Here is a 25,387-nt window from a genome sequence, read left to right on the forward strand (position 1 = left end):
TCTTGAATGATCTAAAGCTGCAAATGGCAAAAGTGTTGGAAATATTTTACCAGGATCTAGATTTACTACCATGTATGTTTCATTAACATCCTAATATGAATTCTAAAACAATGAAATTAAACACATATAAAGTTTAGGAAACCTTACATTGGGTGCAGCGGAATATAATGACTCCTTCCGTTCAGATCTCTAGCCCTTGATTCCTTTCTGTAGCAGAGCATCACCAAGATCAGAACCTGGACCTCTTTCTCTCCTTCCTTTGATGATGAATCTCCTTCTTGTTGTTTGGAATCTCCTACAGTCTTACACACTATGATTGAGATACCACTTGATGTGTGTGGGCACTACTCTATCACTCAAGGATTTCGAAATTTAGAGAAGAAAAGAGAAGGGAAGTGGTGGCTATAGAGAAATAATAGAAGGCTCAAATTTCATTTGACAAAGTTAAGTGTGAATGAGAGCCATCACTATCTATTTATAGGTAACCACCAAGGTTTAAGTTAGAATTATTTGGCATTAAAATAATGAAAAAATAAATGATAAAAGCCAATAAGAGTGGCCGGCCATGGGCTTTCGATAATGGGCCTCACTTATGCAATTTTGCTGTTTTATCATTTCTGCATCTCATTTTCTCAAAAACGCCAATTTTCAAATTCAACCCATTAAATGCCAATTCTAATTATTTAATAACTGAAAATTAATTATTAAATAATATTGTCATTTAATATATTTATTAATTAGACATATAAAGTCTCTTAATTAATAAATAAACTTAGAATCTATTTTCTTTACAATTTCACCCTTGCTTAGTTAAAATTCACAAAGTAGACATAGTCTAACTTTAGAAATTATAATTGATTAATTAAAATCAATTAACTGAGTCTTACAAGCATATGGTCCCAACTAGTATGGGGACCATGGGCCTATATTTCCGAGCTTCCAATAAGTCGAACCGAATTTACCAAGTAAATTTCCTAACTTATTAATTCCTTATTGAATCCACACTTAGAACTTGGAATTGCACTCTCAGTCATATAGAACGCTCTATATGTTCCACGATATAGATACGTCATTAGTTATCCATTGTTATAATCCTAATTTGATCAACAACCCTCCAATAGATGATCTACATTGAATAGGCACTAAATTGTCGTTACACCTTCAATGTATTTTATCCTTAAAACACTTAGCTCCGTATAAATGATATTTCAGCGAAGTGAAATGAGATCTCCACCATTTATCTCTGTTTAGCCAAGCTCGAAGGATATCATCGTTTAACTTCTAAATTCTTATAGAAGTTATAGACTCCATATTTATGTTAGGGCTCCCACTCAATTATACTATCATGTTCCCAAAATATACGTATCACCCTGACCCAAAAGTAGGCTAACTAACAAATCAAAGAACATGTATAATACTCTTGAGATCAAACCTAACCATATCAGGATTAAGATCATTTGATCTAGGATCAACGGGTGATATTGAATTGAATAGATATTACGGTAAATTTTAATATATCTAATCAAAGTTTAATATCGGTCCCTTCCGATGTATACTCCATACATCCGATACTGGTAAACTTTGCCAATGCCCTGGAAAGGACATAACACTTATCCAAGGTGTAAGAATACCTATCGCTGATTATACCATGCCAGTCTAAATCCAGTGTTCTGACAAATCAGGGAATAAACTTTCGAACATATAATCAAGATTATATTCCACTGTGCTGACAACACTATAATCATTAACAAATTCATATGTTCTGGACTTAAATAAAATTTATACATTATATATATAATCATGAAATAAATCATGTCAACCATGCAACATAAAATGTTATTTCTGGTCTTTATTAATAAGTAAATCTGATTATATTGAAATGAGCTTTGTTTAGGGCATAAAACCCAACAAACTCCGACTTGCACTAATATAAAACAAAATGTGCATTTCAAGGAAATTTTAACACCTTGATATACAAATCAAGTGTAGTAGTAGTGTACTCCTCGTAATAGGATCTGACAGGTTGAATTAAACACAACCTTCTCTCCACCATTACTCTTCCTTAATCACAAAATCCTTGATAATGTGAAATTCCTCTCTATATGTCTACTCTCTTGGGATACTGGATTCTATACTTTTGGCAACTACTATTTGGTTGATCAGGAAATAACACTAGTAGTTAAGACAAGTTGGAACGGTGCCACAAATGTATAGAACTTTCCTTCGACTGAATAAGTACCATTCTTGCAACTTTAACATTCAGTCTCTCTCTGGTAGACCAAGAGAGTTCAGATAGGTTTTTACACTTCTCTAAAATCACTACTCCACCCCGAGAGTAATTACCATCTTATCGGCAGACTTTCTAGCACAAAGGCAAGTCTCGAAATCTGATGTGGTGTAGTCTAAGAGTTTTAAATACTCCCTTATCGACTAACATATAGTTCCTCTTCTTAATCTTAAGATTTACTTGATTGTCTTCCAATGTTCCTCTCCTGGATTAATCTGATACCTACTCATTACTCCCACTGAACAGTAGGTGTCTGGTCTAAGGCATACTAAAGCATATCTGAGACCTCTCATTGTTGATTTATGGAATTATTTCATGGCTTTATCTTTTCTGGAATAGTTGAGACTTTTCCTTAGATAAATAAAATCTATGCCTAGAAGTCGAGAAGCTTCTATAGATTGCCATTAGAAAGAAAATGCTTCAGCATCTTACTAAAGTAAGTTGCTTGCATTAGAGTAAGTAATTACCAGGTATACCACAAGCCATAGGTTTAGATAAACTCAAACCTATAATACTAGGAACAAGAAGTTTTGTTAAGTCCATTGAATGGACTTATTAACGAAAATTTCCTTTTATGTCTTTGCAATAGAAAACTTTAGGTTATTCCATGTGAATGGATGAAACCATAGTTCTATTGGCTTTTCCTCTTTGTTTCTTATCTTGACAATCCATTTCTTGTATAAACTCACAATGGATTTTAATCACTAGTGTCTTCCAAGTCATAATAAAGTGAGTTCCTAGAAACCCTCCCACTACGACAAGGTACCGTGAATTATTTCTAAGGAAACTAAATGGTATTAACCTCTTCGGTTGTGTCAAGACAACAGAGGCAGTGGGATAATCTTGTATCGAATAAGATGATAGAACACTTATGGAATCAAAAAAAAAATATCTCCTTTATTTGCTACTTTATTTTCAAACTTATTCATTTTCTTAGAAAAGCAATATTTGTTTAAACAAAACACTTTCTTATCTATTGATTATGGGATGTTCCACCCCTAATCACTTAGAATAGCTAACAAACATGCAAACTAAGGTTAACAGTTCTAGCTTTTCTTAAGATTTCAATTAGGTCATCCATGAATCTAGTAATGGTTTTGTAACACCCTAACTAACATAGGCGTATTACGTGATTTTTAAACATGATGTGCAGCTCGTTGCTAATCAACGAGGTTTATGGAAAATGTGATTAATTAAAATTTTTGCTTTTTAATTAAACTTATAAAATAATATTACAAAAGACTCGGGATGCCGATTACAAAATTATTTACAAAAAGATTTAACTGTTTATACAAAATAATTGTCGCCTAGCGACTAGTTACAAAATCAGCCTTGCTGTCCCGAGGATCGTACTCTCCAGGCCTAACCGCCCCGACATGTACAATCTTCATAAGCTCGCTCACGATCCATCAGCTTTAGCCTTGCCTTTACCTACACATAAACGTAGAACTGTGAGTCGACAGACTCAGTAAGAAAAGCATAATAATATTCATACATAATCCCGGTCATGATCAGATGCCCATACCCCTCATCATAACCCTAACTGCTGTGTCCAACACGATACTGAGTCCCACTACTGTCGTGTCCAACACGGTACTGAGTCACTACTGCCGTGTCCAACACGGTACTGAGTTCTAAACGTTCATAGGGACGGTACTATTGACACGTGACAGCCTGATCGGTCGAACCGGTCATACTCCGGCTGCTGGTCATACTCCAGCCTGTACCGACGTGTTACTGTATCCACCTGATCGGTCGAACCGGTCATACTCCGGCTGCTGGTCATACTCCAGCCTGTACCGACGGGATACGTCAATAGTACGGAACCACCAACCTAAGTGTCAGCCTGATCGGTTGAACCGCTCATACTCCAGCTGCTGGTCATACTCCAGCCTGTACCGACGTGACAGGGTTGGATGGTTCGAAGCCAACATACATATCTAATATAATCTAACAGGCTTCCTACATGCACGCTAAACATGTCATCTACATATGCATACTGTTATACTAATCTTACCTGGATTCCGAATTCAGGTGTGCCGGTCAACCTGACTGGAACTTTAACTGCGCGGCGGATTACAGGCTCCTAAACCATAAAAATCACAACACTATAAGTGATACGCTAAATCACTTCCCGGGGACTTAAACTAGGAACTAAAAGCTTCCCTATCGATAAAAAGCATGGCAATATCCCCTAAAACATAAAATCGAGGAAATCTAGGGTTTCAGAATTTTCCCCAACCGGTAGACCGGTTGCCTAACTGGAATTCCGGTTCTGGGAAAATTTAGAACCCCCATCCGGAATTCCGGTTCCTCGCAGGCAGCAAACTCAAAAAATTCATAACTTGCTCAAATCAACCCCAAATCACATGAAACCTTTCAGACCTGTTCTAAACAACCCCTAGAACATTTCTAAAGCAACAAAACCACCCAGAAAGCACAGAAACGAAAAGTGCCATTAAAGCTCAAGCTTTGAGTTCTAAACTCAAAATTGAGAAAAATCACCTAACATGCATTCAAACCAACTCAAATCCTCTTAAACAAGCATAATATAGCCTCTGGAAACAATTAAAAACATCAACAATATCACAGCAACAGATTCAATTCATTTCTCTTTGAAAACCATATTTTTGAGTTAAAAATTCCCAACTTGAAGCAAAGCAATTAACATGCATTACTAACAACCTAAATAACTTCAAATTAACAAGCTTAAATCACAGAATCTTACAACAAAACACAGCAGCAACAACATCCAAATAATCCATGCATAACTCATATTTTCACCATTTTTATTCAAGAAAATAAAGGAAGAAGCTAGGAATCACATACCACAATCAAGAGATCACAAACTTAGGTTGAAGCTAGCTGAAAATCAATGAAAATCCCAGCCCTAGAATCCCATGCAACCAGCCGAAAAAGAGAGAGGAAAAAGAGAGTGTTTCTTTGAAAATTTTCTATCTTTTTTCTAACTTGTGATTTTTTTGATAAAAAAGAAATAAAAGCTATTAAACACAACACTCCATTACAGCCAACACTTATCATAAAAACACATTTATTTTTCATTAATAAACTCACAAGAAGACAAAATACTAATGGGGCAAAAAGACCATTTTGGCCCTCCACAAAACCACATAAATAACACTAGAGGGGTATTTTTGGGAAATTCTAAATTCCCCGCCATTCCCGACATTCCCAATGTCTAATAACCCGTCCCAAACTACTAACATACTAAGTTGTGATTTTTACTGAGCCAAACACCGAGTTCCAAAATACCGGGCACCGGAATGCAAAATTATGCAAATTACTACATGACATAAAAATGCATCTCTGAATTCAATAATAACAGTATAATAAATTATTTAAATAGCTATAAATAATTTCATAATTAAACGTGATTAACTACTAATTTCCAAATTAAACTAAGCGGTCTTTACAACTATCCCCCCCTTAAAAGGATTTCGTCCCCAAAATCTAACCTGAATAACTCTGGATATTGAGCTCTCATATCTGACTCTAGCTCCCAGGTGGCTTCCTCCACCTTGCTGTTTCTCCAAAGAACTTTGACCAACGCTATGGTCTTATTCCGAAGGACTTTGTCCTTCCTATCCAGGATCTGCACTGACTGTTCTTCATAAGTCATGTCTGGCTGCAGTTCTAGGCTCTCATAACTGAGTATATGAGAGGGATCTGAAACGTATTTTCTCAATATCGAGACATGGAATACGTTGTGAACTGCTGATAAAGCTGGAGGCAATGCTAACCGGTATGCCATTTGACCTATCTTCTCGAGAATCTCGAAAGGTCCTGTAAATCTAGGGCATAACTTGCCTCTTTTCACGAAATGTTTAATCCCCTTCATCGGAGATACCCATAAAAACACATGGTCCCCTACTTGGAACTCAATATCTCTGCGTTTCGGATCTGCGTAACTCTTCTGTCTACTCTGTGAGGCAAGCATTCTAGCTTTTATCTTCCCTATTGCCTCATTGGTCCGCTGCACTGACTCTGGACCTAGGTATTTCCTCTCCCCTGTCTCATCCCAGTGAATGGGAGATCTACACTTCCTACCGTATAACAGTTCATAGGGAGCCATCCCTATCGTACTCTGGTAACTGTTGTTGTAAGAAAATTCTATCAACGGTAGATACTTATTCCATGAGCCTTCAAAATCCATAACACAGGCTCGCAACATGTCCTCCAATATCTGAATTGTCCTTTCGGACTGACCATCTGTCTGAGGATGGAATGCTGTACTGAAATTAAGCTTTGTACCCATTGCTCGTTGCAAACTTTGCCAAAATTTGGAGGTGAACTTCGGATCCCTGTCCGAAACTATAGACTTTGGTACCCCGTGAAGTCTTACTATCTCTCTGACATACAGCTCTGCCAACTGATCCACTGTAAATGTTGTTCTAACCGGCAGAAAATGAGCAGATTTCGTAAATCGATCCACCACTACCCAGATGGAATCAAACAAACCCGTGGTCCTAGGTAATCCGACCACAAAATCCATCGTGATATCTTCCCACTTCCATTCTGGTAGGGTTAAAGGCTGCAACAACCCTGCTGGTCTCTGATGTTCAACCTTAATTTGCTAACAAGTGAGGCATCTCGATACGAATTCTACCAAATTCTTCTTCATACCGCTCCACCAGAAGTACGGTTTCAGATCTTGGTACATCTTAGTGGTGCCGGGATGCAGAGAATACGGGGTAGAATGAGCCTCCTCAAAGATCTCATTCCTGAGTTCCACACTATTCGGAACACAAACCCTAGCTTTATACAAAAGAATCCCGTTATCTGACACTGAAAAATCCTTGGCTTGACCAGCCAACACCTCATCTCTGATCTTCACTAACTCTGGATCCGTCATCTGAGCGACTTTTATTCTTTCCAACAGGTCAGATTGCAGCGTTAAGTTGTGAAGCTGACCTACCACAAACTCAATGCTGGATCTAACCATATCCTCTGCTAGCTGAGGTGAGATCTGAACCATGCTAGCCACTTGCCCGGGACCCTTTCTGCTCAGGGCATCGGCCACTACATTGGCCTTTCCGGGGTGATAGAGGATCTCACAATCGTAATCTTTCACTAATTCCAACCAACGCCTTTGTCTCATATTCAAATCCTTCTGAGTAAAGAAATACTTGAGACTTTTATGGTCGGTATAGATCTCACACTTTTCCCCGTAAAGGTAATGCCACCAAATCTTCAATGCGAAAACCACCGCGGCCAACTCTAGGTCATGAGTCGGGTATCGCTGTTCATAATCCTTTAACTGACAGGAGGCATAAGCGATAACCCGATCGGCTTGCATCAATACAAACCCCAGACCCTGTTTGGATGCGTCACAATAAACCACAAACTTCTCCTTGTATGAAGGCAAAGCTAGCACTGGAGCGGTAATCAATCTCTGCTTCAGCTCCTGAAAACTAGCTTCGCATTTGTCTGACCAAATAAATCGCTGATTCTTCTTTGTAAGCTCGGTTAGGGGCATTGAAATTTTTGAAAACCCTTCCACCAACCTACGGTAGTACCCAGCTAAACCCAAGAAGCTTCTGATCTCTGTCACTGTCTTCGGTCTCGGCCAATCCCTGACGGATTCGATCTTCCCGGGATCCACCTTGATCCCATGTTTGCTCACAATGTGCCCTAGAAAGGACACCTGAGATAGCCAGAACTCACATTTCTTGAACTTCGCATAAAGCTTATGTTCTCGAAGCCGTTGCAGTACCATCTGAAGATGTAACTCATGCTCCTCTTCTGATTGAGAGTACACGAGGATGTCGTCGATAAACACAATCACACAGATATCGAGGAAATCCTTGAATACTCTATTCATCAAGTCCATGAATGTTGCAGGAGCATTGGTTAGTCCCAACGACATAACCAGGAATTCGTAATGTCCATACCTAGTGCGGAAAGCCGTCTTCGGAATGTCCTCCTCTCGGATTCTCAACTGATGATAACCCGAACGGAGATCAATCTTAGAAAAGACCGTCTTCCCCTGAAGCTGATCGAACAAATCATCGATCCTAGGTAATGGATATTTATTCTTCACCGTTAGCTTGTTCAATTCTCTGTAGTCGATGCACATTCTCATAGATCCATCTTTCTTCTTGACAAATAAAACCGGGGCTCCCCAGGGTGACACACTGGGCCGAATAAAGCTTATGTCAAGCAACCCTTGGAGCTGAATCTTTAATTCCTTAAGTTCAGCTGGAGCCATTCTATACGGGGCTTTGGAAACCGGTTCCACCCCTGGTGCCAAATCTATCACAAAGTCAATCTCCCGCTGAGGTGGTAACCCTGGAAGTTCTTCGGGAAAAACATCCAAAAATTCCCGAACCACCTTGATGTCCTCTGGCCGAATGGTATCTGGCCGAGTGGTGTCCACCACCATGGCCAGAAACCCTAAACAACCGCCATGCAATAACTCTCTAGCTGACATGGCCGAAATCACCGGGATCCGGGATCTTTGAACTGAACCAACAAACACAAATGGCTCTTCACTTTCCGGTTGGAAGATCACCATCTTCCTTTTACAATCAATGCTCGTCGAATATTTAGATAGGAAATCCATTCCTAAAATAATATCGAACTCTACTAAACTCATCTCTATCAGATCAGCACTTAACTCCCTACCATCTATCCTGATCGGCATAGACCTAATCCACCTATTGGAGATAACCAACTCTCCGCCAGGTAATAGGGTTCCAAACCCTGATTCATATCTATCGTACGGTCTATCCAATTTACTAAAGACTTTGGCCGCCACATAAGAATGTGTAGCCCCAGAATCAAACAGCACTGAGTAAAGCGAGTTATTAACAGAAAGCTGACCTGTGACAACTGATGGGCTGGCATCTGCATCAGCCTGAGTGATGGCGAACACCCTGGCTGGAGTGGGTATTGCCGGAGCTCTCGGTGCCTCAGATCGGAGCTAGGGACAGTCCCTCTTGAAGTGTCCGGGCATGCCACAGTGAAAGCATCCCTGACCTTTGCACTCACCATGATGGTGCCTTTTGCAGCTAGGGCACTCGGGATAGGAGAATCAGGTCTCAGTACCACCAAGACGACTCCCTCTGTTCTGGTTCCCCCGGAACCTCTTGTTCTGACTCGAGCCACCGGAAGCAGTGGGTGCTCTCTTCCTCTGATCAATGGCCGAACCACTACTCCCCCTGCTAAAGCCTTATGCAGGAGGGGTAGGAGCCCCGCCACTCGCCGGAGTACTAGCTGACTCCGAAATACACACAACTGCGCCCTCAGCTCGCAGTGCCTTCTCCACCATCTGAGCATAGGTGGTGTTGTCGTCCGTGGTGATCATCAAATCGTGTTTGATCTTCGCATTCAACCCATCCGGGTACTTCTCTTTCTTGCTGAAATCGGTCGGCACAATACCCGAGGCTAACCTCGCCAACTGGTCAAACTGAGTAGTATACTCGGTGACGCTCATATTCTCACGCTGGGTCAGGTGAGCGAACTCTTTCCTCTTGGCGCTTCTGACCGCCTCATTACAGTACTTCGCGTTGAAGAGTTCCTGGAACCTTTCCCAGGTCATGGTGGTGACATCGTGAATCTGAGACACCATGTCCCACCAGACCAGAGCGTCCTCCTGGAACTGGAAAGTGGCACACACCACTCTGTCATTACCGGTGACACCCATGAAGTTCAGGATCTTGGTAATCACCGTCAGCCACTGCTCGGCTTTCATTACGTCTGGACCTCCCAAGAAAACCGGAGGTGCTTGCTTCCGGAACCGTTCATACAGAGGTTCCAATCTATTGGCCGCCACCACTATCTCGGCCTGGGCAGCAGGGGCAGGTGCCACTGGAACTACGGGCACTGGAACTGTAGGAGCACCCTGCTGTCTTAACCTCTGAATCTCGAGGTCTTGCTCTTTAATCTGGGCTTGCATTTCTGCAAACCGTACCTCCCAATTCTAGGCTCCCTGATCGGCTGGGGGAGCCTGGGCAGCCTGTGGCGGGTTCTAATCACCCCGACCACGAGCCCTGCCTCGGGGACCTCTACCTCGGCCCCTAACAGGTGGGGGAAACTGAGCTCCCTGACCTTGATTCGACCCTACAGAGTTGCCCTGACTCCTGGTAGTCCGCCTGGCGTCCATCTGATTAGAACCGCCTGCGAAACCAAGAGTTGGCATATCAGGTCGTATTCAAGGAGAGCTTATTAATGCCGCTTAATTTGGAAATTAAAAACGAAACATGCGCCTATTCTACTATCAGGCTACTAACATGCTTCCTATCAGGCTTTTCTTTTCTCATAACTAAATAAAATAAACTACTAAGGCAATAAAGGCTTACTGAACCGTGTAACGAGCTAATTGCTGATGATGATTGTACATGTCGTGACGATCTTCGGAAGACAACCTGGCGGCTCTGATACGAAATTCTAACACCCTAACTAACATAGGCGTATTACGTGATTTTTAAACATGCTGTGTAGCTCGTTGCTAATCAACGAGGTTTATGGAAAATGTGATTAATTAAAATTTTTCGTTTTTAATTAAACTTCTAAAATAATATTACAAAAGACTCGGGATCCCGATTACAAAATCATTTACAAAAAGATTTAACTGTTTATACAAAATAATTGTCGCCTATCGACTAGTTACAAAATCAGCCTTGCTGTCCCGAGGATCGTACTCTCCAGGCCTAACCGCCCCGACATGTACAATCTTCATAAGCTCGCTCATGGTCCATCAGCTTTAGCCTTGCCTTTACCTACACATAAACGTAGAACTGTGAGTCGACAGACTTAGTAAGAAAGCATAATAATATTCATACATAATCCCGGTCATGATCAGACGCCCATACCCTTGATCATAACCCTAACTGCCGTGTCCAACACGATACTGAGTCCCACTACTGCCGTGTCCAACACGGTACCGAGTCACTACTGCCGTGTCCAACACGGTACTGAGTTCTGAACGTTCATAGGGACGGTACTATTGACACGTAACAGCCTGATCGGTCGAACCGGTCATACTCCGGCTGCTGGTCATACTCCAGCCTGTACCGACGTGTTACTGTATCGACCTGATCGGTCGAACCGGTCATACTCCGGCTGCTGGTCATACTCCAGCCTGTACCGACGGGATACGTCAATAGTACGGAACCACAAACCTAAGTGTCAGCCTGATCGGTCGAACCGGTCATACTCCGGCTGCTGGTCATACTCCAGCCTGTACCGACGTGAGAGGGTTGGATGGTTCGAAGCCAACATACATAACTAATGTAATCTAACAGGCTTCCTACATGCACGCTAAACATGTAATCTACATATGCATACTGTTATACTAATCTAACCTGGATTCCGAATTCAGGTGTGCCGGTCAACCTGACTGGAACTTTAACTGCGCGGCGGATTACAGGCTCCTAAACCATAAAAATCACAACACTATAAGTGCTACGCTAAATCACTTCCCGGGGACTTAAACTAGGAACTAAAAGCTTCCCTGTCGATAAAAAGCATGGCAACACCCCCTAAAACATAAAATCGAGGAAATCTAGTGTAAAGCCCGCTTAGTTAATTTGGAAATTAGCAGTTGATTATGATTAATTATGAAATTATTTATAGCTATTTAAATAATTTATTATACTGTTATTTATGGAATTCAGAAATGCATGGTTATGTTATTCAGTAGTTTTCATATTTTGCATTTTCGGTGCCCGGTATTTTTGAACTCGGCGTTTGGCTCAGTAGAAATCACAACTTAGTATGTTAGTAGTTTGGGGACGAGTTTTAGACATTGGGAATGTCGGGAATGGCCGGGAATTTAGAATTTCCCAAAATACCCCTTTAGTGATTTTTATGTGATTTTATGGTGGAGGGGCAAAATGGTCTTTTTGCCCCATTAATGTTTTGTCCTATGTGAGTTTATTAAATGAATTTAAATGGTTATTTTATTTTATTTAGTGGCTGAAATAAATGGTTTAAGTGGCATTATTCATTTATTTTTCTCATTTCAACACTTAGCAAAAATTAGAAAAAACTTTGAAAAAGAAATTTCTCTCAAGTCTTCTCTCTATTTCGGCTGAAGCATTAGGGTGCATGAAGCTGATTTTCTCTTTGATTTCCAAGCAAACTCTCATCTATTCTAAGCATTCTTCAAGCTAGGTTAGCTTCTCTTGATTTTCTTCTTTAAAATTATGAAAAAAATGGTGAAATATTGAGTAAATGCATGCTTCTTGTGGCTGTGGTTATTGCTGTGTTTTGTTGTCGATTTCTGAAGTGTAAAGCATGTCTAATTGAAGTTAATTAAGTGATTTTGAAAGCATGTTAGATAGGTTGTGCAAAGCTTTAAGTTTCTATGCAAAAGTTATGATTTTTGAAGAAATGTTGTGTAATCTGTTACTATGTTGTTGTTGTTGTTCTTGCTTGTTTTCAGAAGCTTATTCATGCTTATTTAAGTAGATTTAACCAGGTTTTATTGCATGTTGTGGGATTTGCTCAAGTTTGAGTTTAGAACTCAAAGCTTGAGCTTTAATGGCAATTTGTGTATCTGTGATTTCTGGGTTAGTTTGATGCCTTGGATTTGTTCTATGGGGTATTTAGAGCAGGTCTAGAAGGTTTGGATTAAATTGGGTTTGATTTGGTTGAGTTAGGAATTTTTGAAAAATTCGTGCGAGGAACCGAAATTCCGGTTGTGCAACCAGAATTCCGGATGAGGGTCCAGTAATTCCCAGAACCGGAATTCCGGTTGGGTAACCGGTCTGCCGGTTGGGGAATTTTCAGAACCCGTGTTTTTCCTCGTTTTTATGTTTTATGGGGTATTGCGATGCTTTTTAGCAATAGGGAAACTTTTAGTTCCTAGTTTAAGTCCCCGGGAAGTGATTTAGCGTGTCACTTATAGCGTTGTGATTTTTATGGTTTAGGAGCCAGTAATCCGCCGCTCAGCTTCAGTTCCAGTCAGGTTGACCGGCACACCTGAATTCGGAATCCAGGTAAGATTAGTATAACAGTATGCATATGTAGATTACGTGTTTAGCGTGCATGTAGGAAGCCTGCTAGATTACATTAGTTATGTATATAGGCTTCGAACCATCCAACCCTGTCACGTCGGTACAGGCTGGAGTATGACCAGCAGCCGGAGTATGACCGGTTCGACCGATCAGGCTGACATTTGGTTGGTGGTTCCGTGCTATTGACCTATCCCGTCGGTACAGGCTGGAGTATGACCGACAGCCGGAGTATGACCGGTTCGACCGATCAGGAGGATACTTGTCAATAGTACCGTCCCTGTGAACGTTCAAAACTCAGTACCATGTTGGACATGGCAGTAGTGGCTCAGTACCATGTTGGACATGGCAGTAGCGGGACTCAGTATCGTGTTGGACACGGCAGTTAGAATTATGTATGAGTATTATTATGCTTTTCTTACTGAGTCTGTCGACTCACAGTTTACGTTTATGTGTAGGTAAAGGCAAGGCTATAGCTGATGGACCGTGAGCGAGCTTATGAGATTGTACATGTCGGGGCGGTTAGGCCTGGAGCGTACGATCATCGGGACAGCGAGGCTGATTTTTGTAACTGGTCGTTAGACGACCTTTATTTTATGTAACAGTTAAACAGTTAAAACTTTTTGTAAATAATTTTATAATCGGGATCCCGAGTCTTTTGTAATATTGTTTTATAAGTTTAATTAAAAAGAAAAATTTTAATTAATCACGTTTTTCCATAAACCTCGTTGATTAGCAACGAGCTGCACAGTACGTTTAAAAATCACGTAATACGCCTAAGTTAGTTAGGGTGTTACAATTTGGTATCAGAGCCGCCAGGTTGTCTTCCGAAGATCGTCACGACATGTACAGTCATCATCAGCACTTAGCTCGTTTCACGGTTCAGTAAGCCTTTATTGCTTTAGTAGTTTATTTTATTCAGTTATGAAAAAGAAAAGCCTGTTAGGAAGCATGTTAGTAGCCTGATAGTAGAATAGGCGCATGTTTCGTTTTTAATTTCCAAATTAAGCGGCATTAGTAAGCTCTCCTTGAATACGACCTGATATGCCAACTCTTGGTTTCGCAGGCGGTTCTAACTAGATGGACGCCAGGCGGACTACCAGGAGTCAGGGCAATTCCGTGGGGTCGAACCAAGGACAGGGAGCTCAGTTTCCCCCACCTGCTAGGGGCCGAGGTAGAGGTCCCCGAGGCAGGGCTCGTGGCCGGGGTGATGAGAACCTGCCACAGGCTGCCCAGGCTTCCCCAGCCTATCAGGGAGCCCAGAACTGGGAGTTACGGTTTGCGGAGATGCAAGCCCGGATCGAAGAACAAGACCTCGAGATTCAGAGGTTGAGACAGCAGGGTGCTCCTGCAGTTCCAGTGCCCATAGTTCCAGTGGCACCTGCCCCTGCTGCCCAGGCCGAGATAGTGGTGGCGGCCCATAGATTGGAACCTCTGTATGAGCGGTTCCGGAAGCAAGCACCTCCGGTTTTCCTGGGAGGTCCGGACGTAATGAAAGCCGAGCAATGGCTGACGGTGATCACCAAAATTCTGAATTTCATGGGTGTCGCCGGTAACGACAGAGTGGTGTGCGCCACGTTTCAGTTCCAGGAGGACGCTTTAGTCTGGTGGGACATGGTGTCTCAGATCCATGACGTCACCACCATGACCTGGGAAAGGTTCCAGGAACTCTTTAATGCAAAATACTACAACGAGGCGGTCAGAAGCGCCAAGAGGAAAGAGTTCGCTCACCTGACCCAGCGTGAGAACATGAGCGTCACTGAGTATACTACTCAGTTTGATCGGTTGGCGAGGTTAGCCTCGGGAATTGTGCCGACCGACTTCAGCAAGAAGGAGAAGTATCTGGACGGGTTGAATGCCAGGATCAGGCATGACTTGATGATCACCACCGACGACAGCACCACCTATGCTCAGATGGTGGAGAAGGCACTGCGAGCTGAGGGCGCAGTAGGGTGTATGTCAGAATCAGCCAGTACTCCGGTGAGTGGCGGAGCTCCTACCCCTCCTGCATCAGGCTATAGCAGGGGGAGTAGTGGTTCGGCCATTGATCAGAGGAAGAGAGCACCCACTGCTTCCGGTGGCTCGAGTCAGAACAAGAGGTTCCGGGGGAACCAGAACAGAGGGAGTCGTCCTGGTGGTACTGAGACCCGATTCTCCTATCCCGAGTGCCCTAGCTGCAAGAGGCACCATCGGGGTGAGTGCAAAGGTCAGGGATGCTTTCATTGTGGCATGCCCGGACACTTCAAGAGGGACTGTCCCCAGCTCCGACCAGAGGCACCGCGAGCTCCAGCGATACCCACTCCAGCCAGGGTGTTCGCTATCACGCAGGCTGATGCAGATGCCAGCCCATCAGTTGTCACAGGTAAGCTTTTTATTAACAACTCGCTATATTCAGTGCTGTTTGTTTCTGGGGCTACACATTCTTATGTGGCGGCCAGAGTCTTTAGTAAATTGGGTAGACCCTTTGATAGATATGAATCAGGGTTTGGAACCCTGTTACCTGGCGGAGAATTGGTTATCTCCAATAGGTTGATTAGGTCTATGCCGATCAGGATAGATGGTAGAGAGTTAAGTGCTGATCTGATAGAGATGAGTTTAGTCGAATTCGATATTATTTTAGGAATGGATTTCCTATCTAAATATTCGGCGAGCATTGACTGTAAAAGGAAGATGGTGGTCTTCCAACCGGAAAGTGAAGAACCGTTTGTATTTGTTGGTTCAGTTCAGGGATCTCGGATCCCGGTGATCTCGGCTCTGTCAGCGAGAGAATTGTTACACGGCGGTTGCTTAGGGTTTCTGGCCGTGGTGGTGGACACCACTCGGCCAGATACCATTCGGCCAGAAGATATCAGGGTGGTTCGGGAATTTTTGGACGTTTTTCCCGAAGAACTTCCAGGGTTACCACCTCAGCGGGAGATTGATTTCGTGATTGACTTGGCACCAGGGGTAGAACCGGTTTCCAAAGCCCCGTATAGAATTGCTCCAGCTGAACTTAAGGAATTAAAGATTCAGCTTCAAGGGTTGCTTGACATAGGGTTCATTCGGCCCAGTGTGTCACCCTGGGGAGCCCCGGTTTTGTTCGTCAAGAAGAAGGATGAATCTATGAGGATGTGCATCGACTACAGGGAGTTGAACAAGCTGACGGTGAAGAATAAATATCCATTACCTAGGATCGATGATTTATTCGATCAGCTTCAGGGGAAGACGGTCTTTTCTAAGATTGATCTCCGTTCGGGTTATCATCAGTTGAGAATCTGAGAGGAGGACATTCCAAAGACGGCCTTCCGCACTAGGTATGGACATTACGAGTTTCTGGTTATGTCATTTGGACTAACCAATGCTCCTGCAACATTCATGGACCTGATGAATAGAGTATTCAAGGATTTCCTCGATATCTGTGTGATTGTGTTTATCGACGACATCCTCGTGTACTCTCAATCAGAAGAGGAGCATGAGTTACATCTTCAGATGGTACTGCAACGGCTTCGAGAACATAAGCTTTATGCCAAGTTCAAGAAATGTGAGTTCTGGCTATCTCAGGTGTCCTTCCTAGGGCACATTGTGAGCAAGGATGGGATCAAGGTGGATCCCGGGAAGATTGAATCCGTCAGGGATTGGCCGAGACCGAAGACAGTGACAGAGATCAGAAGCTTCTTGGGTTTAGCTGGGTACTACCGTAGGTTCGTGGAAGGGTTGTCCAAAATTTCAATGCCCCTAACCGAACTTACAAAGAAGAATCAGCGGTTTATCTGGTCAGATAAGTGTGAAGCTAGTTTTCAGGAGCTGAAACAGAGATTGATTACTGCTCCGGTGCTAGCTTTGCCTTCGGACAAGGAGAAGTTCGTAGTATATTGTGACGCATCCAAATAGGGTTTAGGGTGTGTGTTGATGCAAGCCGACCGGGTTATCGCTTATGCCTCTCGTCATTTAAAGGATTATGAACAGCGATACCCGACTCATGATTTAGAATTGGCCGCAGTGGTTTTTGCACTGAAGATTTGGCGGCATTACCTTTATGGGGAGAAGTGTGAGATCTATACCGACCATAAAAGTCTCAAGTATTTCTTTACTCAGAAAGATTTGAACATGAGACAAAGGCGTTGGTTGGAATTAGTGAAGGATTACGATTGCGAGATCCTCTATCATCCCGGAAAAGCCAATGTAGTGGCCGATGCCCTGAGCAGAAAGGGTCCCGGGCAAGTAGCTAGTCTGATTCAGATCTCACCTCAGCTAGCAGAGGATATGATTAGATCCAGCATTGAGTTTGTGGTAGGTCAGCTTCACAACTTGACGCTGCAATCTGATCTGTTGGAAATAATAAAAGTCGCTCAGATGACAGATCCGGAGTTAGTGAAAATCCGAGATGAGGTGTTGGCTGGTCAAGCCAAGGACTTTTCAGTGTCAGATAGTGGGATGCTTTTGTACAAAGCCAGAGTTTGTGTTCTGAGCAGTGTGGAACTTAGAAATGAGATCTTTGAGGAGGCTCATTCTACCCCGTATTCTCTGCATCCCGGCACCACCAAGATGTACCAAGATCTGAAACCGTACTTCTGGTGGAGCGGTATGAAGAAGAATTTGGTAGAATTCATATCGAGATGCCTCACTTGTCAGCAGATTAAGGCTGAACACCAGAGACCAGCAGGGTTGTTGCAGCCTCTAACCCTACCAGAATGGAAATGGGAAGATATTACGATGGATTTTGTGGTCGGGTTACCTAGGACCACGGGTTTATTTGATTCCATCTGGGTAGTGGTGGATCGATTTACGAAATCTGCTCATTTTCTGCCGGTTAGAACAACATTTACAGTGGATCACTTGGCAGAGTTATATGTCAGAGAGATAGTGAGACTTCACGGGGTACCGAAGTCTATAGTTTCGGACAGGGATCCGAAGTTCACCTCCAAATTTTGGAAAAGTTTGCAACGGGCAATGGGTACAAAGCTAAAATTCAGTACAGCATTCCATCCTCAGACAGATGGTCAGTCCGAAAGGACAATTCAGATATTGGAGGATATGTTGAGAGCCTGTGTTATGGACTTTGAAGGCTCATGAAATAAGTATCTACCGTTGATAGAATTCTCTTACAACAACAGTTATCAGAGTACAATAGGGATGGCTCCCTATGAACTGTTGTACGGTAGGAAATGTAGATCCCCTATCCACTGGGATGAGACAGGGGAGAGGAAATACCTAGGACCTGAGTCAGTTCAGCAGACCAATGAGGCGATAGAGAAGATAAAAGCTAGAATGCTTGCCTCTCAGAGCAGACAGAAGAGTTACGCAGATCCGAAACGCAGAGATGTTGAGTTCCAAGTAGGGGAACATGTGTTTTTAAGGGTATCTCCGATGAAGGGGATTAAACGTTTCGGGAAAAGAGGCAAGTTATGCCCTAGATTTACAGGACCTTTCGAGATTCTCGAGAAGATAGGTCAAGTGGCATATCGGTTAGCATTGCCTCCAACCTTATCAGCAGTTCACAACGTATTCCATGTCTCGATGTTGAGAAAATACGTTTCAGACCCCTCTCATATACTCAGTTATGAGAGTCTTGAGCTACAGCCAGACATGACCTATGAGGAACAGCCAGTGCAGATCCTGGATAGAAAGGATAAAGTCCTTCGGAATAAGACCATAGCATTGGTCAAGGTTCTCTGGAGAAACAGTAAGGTGGAAGAAGCCACCTGGGAGCTAGAGTCAGATATGAGAGCTCATTATCCAGAGTTATTCAGGTTAGATTTCGGGGACGAAATCCTTTTAAGGGGGGGATAGTTGTAAAGCCCGATTAGTTAATTTGGAAATTAGCAGTTGATTATGATTAATTATGAAATTATTTATAGCTATTTAAATAATTTATTATACTATTATTTATGGAATTCAGAAATGCATGGTTATGTTATTCAGTAGTTTTCATATTTTGCATTTCTGGTGCCCGGTATTTTGGAACTCGGCGTTTGGCTCAGTAGAAATCACAACTTAGTATGTTAGTAGTTTGGGGACGGGTTTTAGACATTGGGAATGTCGGGAATGGCCGGGAATTTAGAATTTCCCAAAATACCCCTTTAGTGATTTTTATGTGATTTTATGGTGGAGGGGCAAAATGGTCTTTTTGCCCCATTAATGTTTTGTCCTATGTGAGTTTATTAAATGAATTTAAATGCTTATTTTATTTTATTTAGTGGCTGAAATAAATGGTTTAAGTGGCATTATTCATTTATTTTTCTCATTTCAACACTTAGCAAAAATTAGAAAAAACTTTGAAAAAGAAATTTCTCTCAAGTCTTCTCTCTATTTCGGCTGAAGCATTAGGGTGCATGAAGCTGATTTTCTCTTTGATTTCCAAGCAAACTCTCATCTATTCTAAGCATTCTTCAAGCTAGGTTAGCTTCTCTTGATTTTCTTCTTTAAAATTATGAAAAAAATGGTGTAATATTGAGTAAATGCATGCTTCTTGTGGCTGTGGTTATTGCTGTGTTTTGTTGTTGATTTCTGAAGTGTAAAGCATGTCTAATTGAAGTTAATTAAGTGATTTTGAAAGCATGTTAGATAGGTTATGCAAAGCTTTAAGTTTCTAGGAAAAAGTTATGATTTTTGAAGAAATGTTGTGTAATCTGTTACTATGTTGTTGCTGTTGTTCTTGCTTGTTTTCAGAAGCTTATTCATGCTTATTTAAGTTGATTTAACCAGGTTTTATTGCATGTTGTGGGATTTGCTCAAGTTTGAGTTTAGAACTCAAAGCTTGAGCTTTAATGGCAATTTGTGTATCTGTGATTTCTGGGTTAGTTTGATGCCTTGGATTTGTTCTTTGGGGTATTTAGAGCAGGTCTGGAAGGTTTGGATTAAATTGGGTTTGATTTGGTTGAGTTAGGAATTTTTGAAAAATTCCTGCGAGGAACCGGAATTCCGGTTGTGCAACCGGAATTCCGGATGAGGGTCCAGTAATTCCCAGAACCGGAATTCCGGTTGGGCAACCGGTCTGCCGGTTGGGGAATTTTCAGAACCCGTGTTTTTCCTCGTTTTTATGTTTTATGGGGTATTGCCATGCTTTTTAGCAATAGGGAAACTTTTAGTTCCTAGTTTAAGTCCCCGGGAAGTGATTTAGCGTGTCACTTATAGCGTTGTGATTTTTATGGTTTAGGAGCCAGTAATCCGCCGCTCAGCTTCAGTTCCAGTCAGGTTGACCGGCACACCTGAATTCGGAATCCAGGTAAGATTAGTATAACAGTATGCATATGTAGATTACGTGTTTAGCGTGCATGTAGGAAGCCTGCTAGATTACATTAGTTATGTATATAGGCTTCGAACCATCCAACCCTGTCACGTCGGTACAGGCTGGAGTATGACCAGCAGCCGGAGTATGACCGGTTCGACCGATCAGGCTGACATTTGGTTGGTGGTTCCGTGCTATTGACCTATCCCGTCGGTACAGGCTGGAGTATGACCAGCAGCCGGAGTATGACCGGTTCGACCGATCAGGAAGATACTTGTCAATAGTACCGTCCCTGTGAACGTTCAAAACTCAGTACCATGTTGGACATGGCAGTAGTGGCTCAGTACCATGTTGGACATGGTAGTAGCGGGACTCAGTATCGTGTTGGACACGGCAGTTAGAATTATGTATGAGTATTATTATGCTTTTCTTACTGAGTTTGTCGACTCACAGTTTACGTTTATGTGTAGGTAAAGGCAAGGCTATAGCTGATGGACGGTGAGCGAGCTTATGAGATTGTACATGTCGGGGCGGTTAGGCCTGGAGCGTACGATCATCGGGACAGCGAGGCTGATTTTTGTAACTGGTCGTTAGACGACCTTTATTTTATGTAACAGTTAAACAGTTAAAACTTTTTGTAAATAATTTTATAATCGGGATCCCGAGTCAGCAAACTTAAAAAATTCATAACTTGCTCAAATGAACCCCAAATCACATGAAACCTTCCAGACCTGTTCTAAACAACCCCTAGAACATTTCTAAAGCAACAAAACCACCTAGAAAGCAAAGAAACGAAAAGTGCCATTGTAACACCCTAACTAGCATAGGCGTATTACGTCATTTTTAAACATGCTGTGCAGCTCGTTGCTAATCAACGAGGTTTATGGAAAAACGTGATTAATTAAAAATTTTCTTTTTAATTAAACTTATAAAACAATATTACAAAAGACTCGGGATCCCGATTATAAAATTATTTACAAAAGATTTAACTGTTTAACTGATATACAAAATAAAGGTTGTCTAACAACCAGTTACAAAAATTCAGCCTTGCTGTCCCGATGATCGTACGCTCCAGGCCTAACCGCCCCGACATGTACAATCTTCACAAGCTCGCTCACGGCCCATCAGCTTTAGCCTTGCCTTTACCTACACATAAACGTAAACTGTGAGTCGACAGACTCAGTAAGAAAAGCATAATAATACTCATACATAATTCTAACTGCCGTGTCCAACACGATACTGAGTCCCGCTACTGCCGTGTCCAACACGGTACTGAGCCACTACTGCCATGTCCAACATGGTACTGAGTTTTGAACGTTCACAGGGACGGTACTATTGACAAGTATCCTCCTGATCGGTCGAACCGGTCATACTCCAGCTGCTGGTCATACTCCAGCCTGTACCAACGGGATAGGTCAATAGCACGGAACCACCAACCAAAAGTTAGCCTGATCGGTCGAACCGGTCATACTCCGGCTGCTGGTCATACTCCAGCCTGTACCGACGTGACAGGGTTGGATGGTTCGAAGCCAATATACATAACTAATGTATTCTAACAGGCTTCCTACATGCACGCTAGACATGTAATCTACATATGCATACTGTTACACTAATCTTACCTGGATTCCGAATTCAGGTGTGCCGGTCAACCTGACTGGAACTTTAGCTGAGCGGCGGATTACTGGCTCCTAAACCATAAAAATCACAACGCTATAAGTGACACGCTAAATCACTTCCCGGGGACTTAAACTAGGAACTAAAAGTTTCCCTATTGATAAAAAGCATGGCAATACCCCTTAAAGCATAAAAACGAGGAACACGGGTTCTGAAAATTCCCCAACCGGCAGACCGGTTGCCCAACTGGAATTCCGGTTCTGGGAATTTTCGAAGCCCATCCGGAATTCCGGATGCACAACCGGAATTCCGGTTCCTCGCAAGCAGCAACAATCAAATTTTCATAACTCAACCAATTCAAACCCAAATTGATTCAAACTTTCCAGACCTGTTCTATACCTTCCCTAGAACATATCCAAGGCATCAAAACAACCCAGAAACCTCAAACACAAAAAATGCCATTGGAGCTCAAGCTTTGAGTTCTAAACTCAAACTTGAGCAAAACCACCTAATCATGCATTCCACTAGCTTAATTCTACTTAAACTAGCATAAAATCACCTCTGAAAACTATTAAAAACAACAGCAACATCACAGAAACAGATTCACTATATTTCTTCAAAAATCATAACTTTTTGCATAGAAAACTCAAAGCTTTACACAACCTATCTAACATGCTTCAAAACAGCTCAATTAACTTCAATTAAACATGCTTTAAACCTCAGAAATCAACAACAAAACACAGCAATAACAACAGCCACAAAAAGCATGCATTTACTCAATATTTCACCATTTTTTTTCAAGAAAACAAAGGAGAACAATTAGGAAATACATACCACAATCAAGAGTTCCCAAAGCTATGAAGAATCTAGCTAGAAATTTGAAGAAAATCCAGCCCTTACACCCACATGCACAGCCGAGAGAGAGAGAGAGGAAAAGAGAGAAAGAGAGTTTGAAAATTCTATTTTTCTTTACTTAGTAATTTTTTGTAAAAATTGGAATAATGAATAAACACTTAACATAAATCCATTTCAGCCAATTAAACACTCAAATAAATATTTATTTCCATTTAATCAACTCACTAAAAGACAAAAGTCATTGGGGCAAAAAGACCATTTTGCCCCTCCATACTAAAATCACATAAAAATCACTAAAGGGGTATTTTGGGACATTCTAAATTCCCGGCCATTCCCGACATTCCCAATGTCTAAAACCCGTCCCAAACTAATAACATGCTAAGTTGTGATTTCTACTGAGCCAAACGCCGAGTTCCAAAATACCGGGCACCAGAAATGCAAAATATGAAAACTACTGAATAACATAACCATGCATTTCTGAATTCCATAAATAACAGTATAATAAATTATTTAAATAGCTATAAATAATTTCATAATTAACTGATAATTTCCAAATTAACTAAGCTGGCTTTACAACTATCCCCCCCTCAAAAGGATTTCGTCCCCGAAATCTAACCTGAATAACTCTGGATATTGAGCTCTCATATCTGACTCTAGCTCCCAGGTGGCTTCCTCCACCTTGCTGTTTCTCCAGAGAATCTTGACCAATGCTATGGTCTTATTCCGAAGTACTTTATCCTTTCTATCTAGGATCTGCACTGGCTGTTCCTCATAAGTCATGTCTGGCTGTAACTCAAGGCTCTCATAACTGAGTATATGAGAGGGATCTGAAACGTATTTTCTCAACATCGAGACATGGAATACGTTGTGAACTGCTGATAAGGCTGGAGGCAATGCTAACCGATATGCCACTTGACCTATCTTCTCCAGAATCTCGAAAGGTCCTGTAAATCTAGGGCATAACTTGCCTCTTTTCCCGAAACGTTTAATCCCCTTTATCGGAGATACCCGTAAAAACACATGGTCCCCTACTTGGAACTCAACATCTCTGCGTTTCGGATCTGCATAACTCTTCTGTCTGCTCTGTGAGGCAAGCATTCTAGCTTTTATCTTTTCTATCGCCTCATTGGTCCGCTGTACTGACTCTGGACCTAGGTATTTCCTCTCCCCTGTCTCATCCCAGTGGATAGGGGATCTACATTTCCTACCGTACAACAGTTCATAGGGAGCCATCCCTATCGTACTCTGATAACTGTTGTTGTAAGAAAATTCTATCAACGGTAGATATTTATTCCATGAGCCTTCAAAGTCCATAACACAGGCTCTCAACTTGTCCTCCAATATCTGAATTGTCCTCTCGGACTGACCATCTGTCTGAGGATGGAATGCTGTACTGAATTTCAGCTTGGTACCCATTGCCCGTTGCAAACTTTGCCAAAATTTGGAGGTGAACTTCGGATCCCTGTCCGAAACTATCGACTTCGGTACCCCGTGAAGTCTCACTATCTCTCTGACATATAACTCTGCCAACTGATCCACTGTAAATGTTGTTCTAGCCGGCAGAAAATGAGCAGATTTCGTAAATCGATCCACCACTACCCACATGGATTCAAATAAACCCGTGGTCCTAGGTAACCCGACCACAAAATCCATCGTGATATCCTCCCATTTCCATTCTAGTAGGGTTAGAGGCTGCAACAACCCTGCTGGTCTCTGATGTTCAGCCTTAATCTGCTGACAAGTGAGGCATCTCGATACGAATTCTACCAAATTCTTCTTCATACCGTTCCACCAGAAGTACGGTTTCAAATCTTGGTACATCTTGGTGGTGCCGGGATGCAGAGAATACGGGGTAGAATGAGCCTCCTCAAAGATCTCATTTCTAAGCTCCACACTGTTCGGAACACAAACCCTGGCTTTATACAAAAGCATCCCACTATCTGACACTGAAAAGTCCTTGGCTTGACCAGCCAACACCTCATCTTGGATTTTCACTAACTCCGGATCTGTCATCTGAGCGACTTTTATTCTTTCCAACAGATCAGATTGCAGCGTTAAGTTGTGAAGCTGACCTACCACAAACTCAATGCTGGATCTAACCATATCCTTTGCTAGCTGAGGTGAGATCTGAATCATACTAGCTACTTGCCCGGGACCCTTTCTGCTCAGGGCATCTGCCACTACATTGGCTTTTCCGGGATGATAGAGGATCTCACAATCGTAATCCTTCACTAATTCCAACCAACGCCTTTGTCTCATGTTCAAATCTTTCTGAGTAAAGAAATACTTGAGACTTTTATGGTCGGTATAGATCTCACACTTCTCCCCGTAAAGGGAATGCCGCCAAATCTTCAATGCAAAAACTACTGCGGCCAAGTCTAAATCATTAGTCGGGTATCGCTGTTCATAATCCTTTAACTGACGGGAGGCATAAGCGATAACCCG

General features: G+C 42.2%; 1 protein-coding gene across 1 annotated transcript in view; it reads right to left on the reverse strand.

The window, feature by feature from the left end:
- Positions 1-9,237: 9,237 nt before the first annotated feature.
- The window catches only part of LOC133029400 (uncharacterized), a 96,145-nt gene continuing 79,995 nt past the window's right edge, over positions 9,238-25,387 (reverse strand). The window contains exon 2 of the mRNA XM_061101894.1: positions 9,238-10,164. Within this exon, the coding sequence (XP_060957877.1) occupies positions 9,480-10,001 (522 nt within the window). The 5' untranslated portion in view covers positions 10,002-10,164 and the 3' untranslated portion in view covers positions 9,238-9,479. The remainder of the gene's footprint in view (positions 10,165-25,387) is intronic.

Source organism: Cannabis sativa, chromosome 1 (genome assembly GCF_029168945.1).
Source record: "Cannabis sativa cultivar Pink pepper isolate KNU-18-1 chromosome 1, ASM2916894v1, whole genome shotgun sequence".
Classification (NCBI taxonomy): Eukaryota; Viridiplantae; Streptophyta; class Magnoliopsida; order Rosales; family Cannabaceae; genus Cannabis; species Cannabis sativa.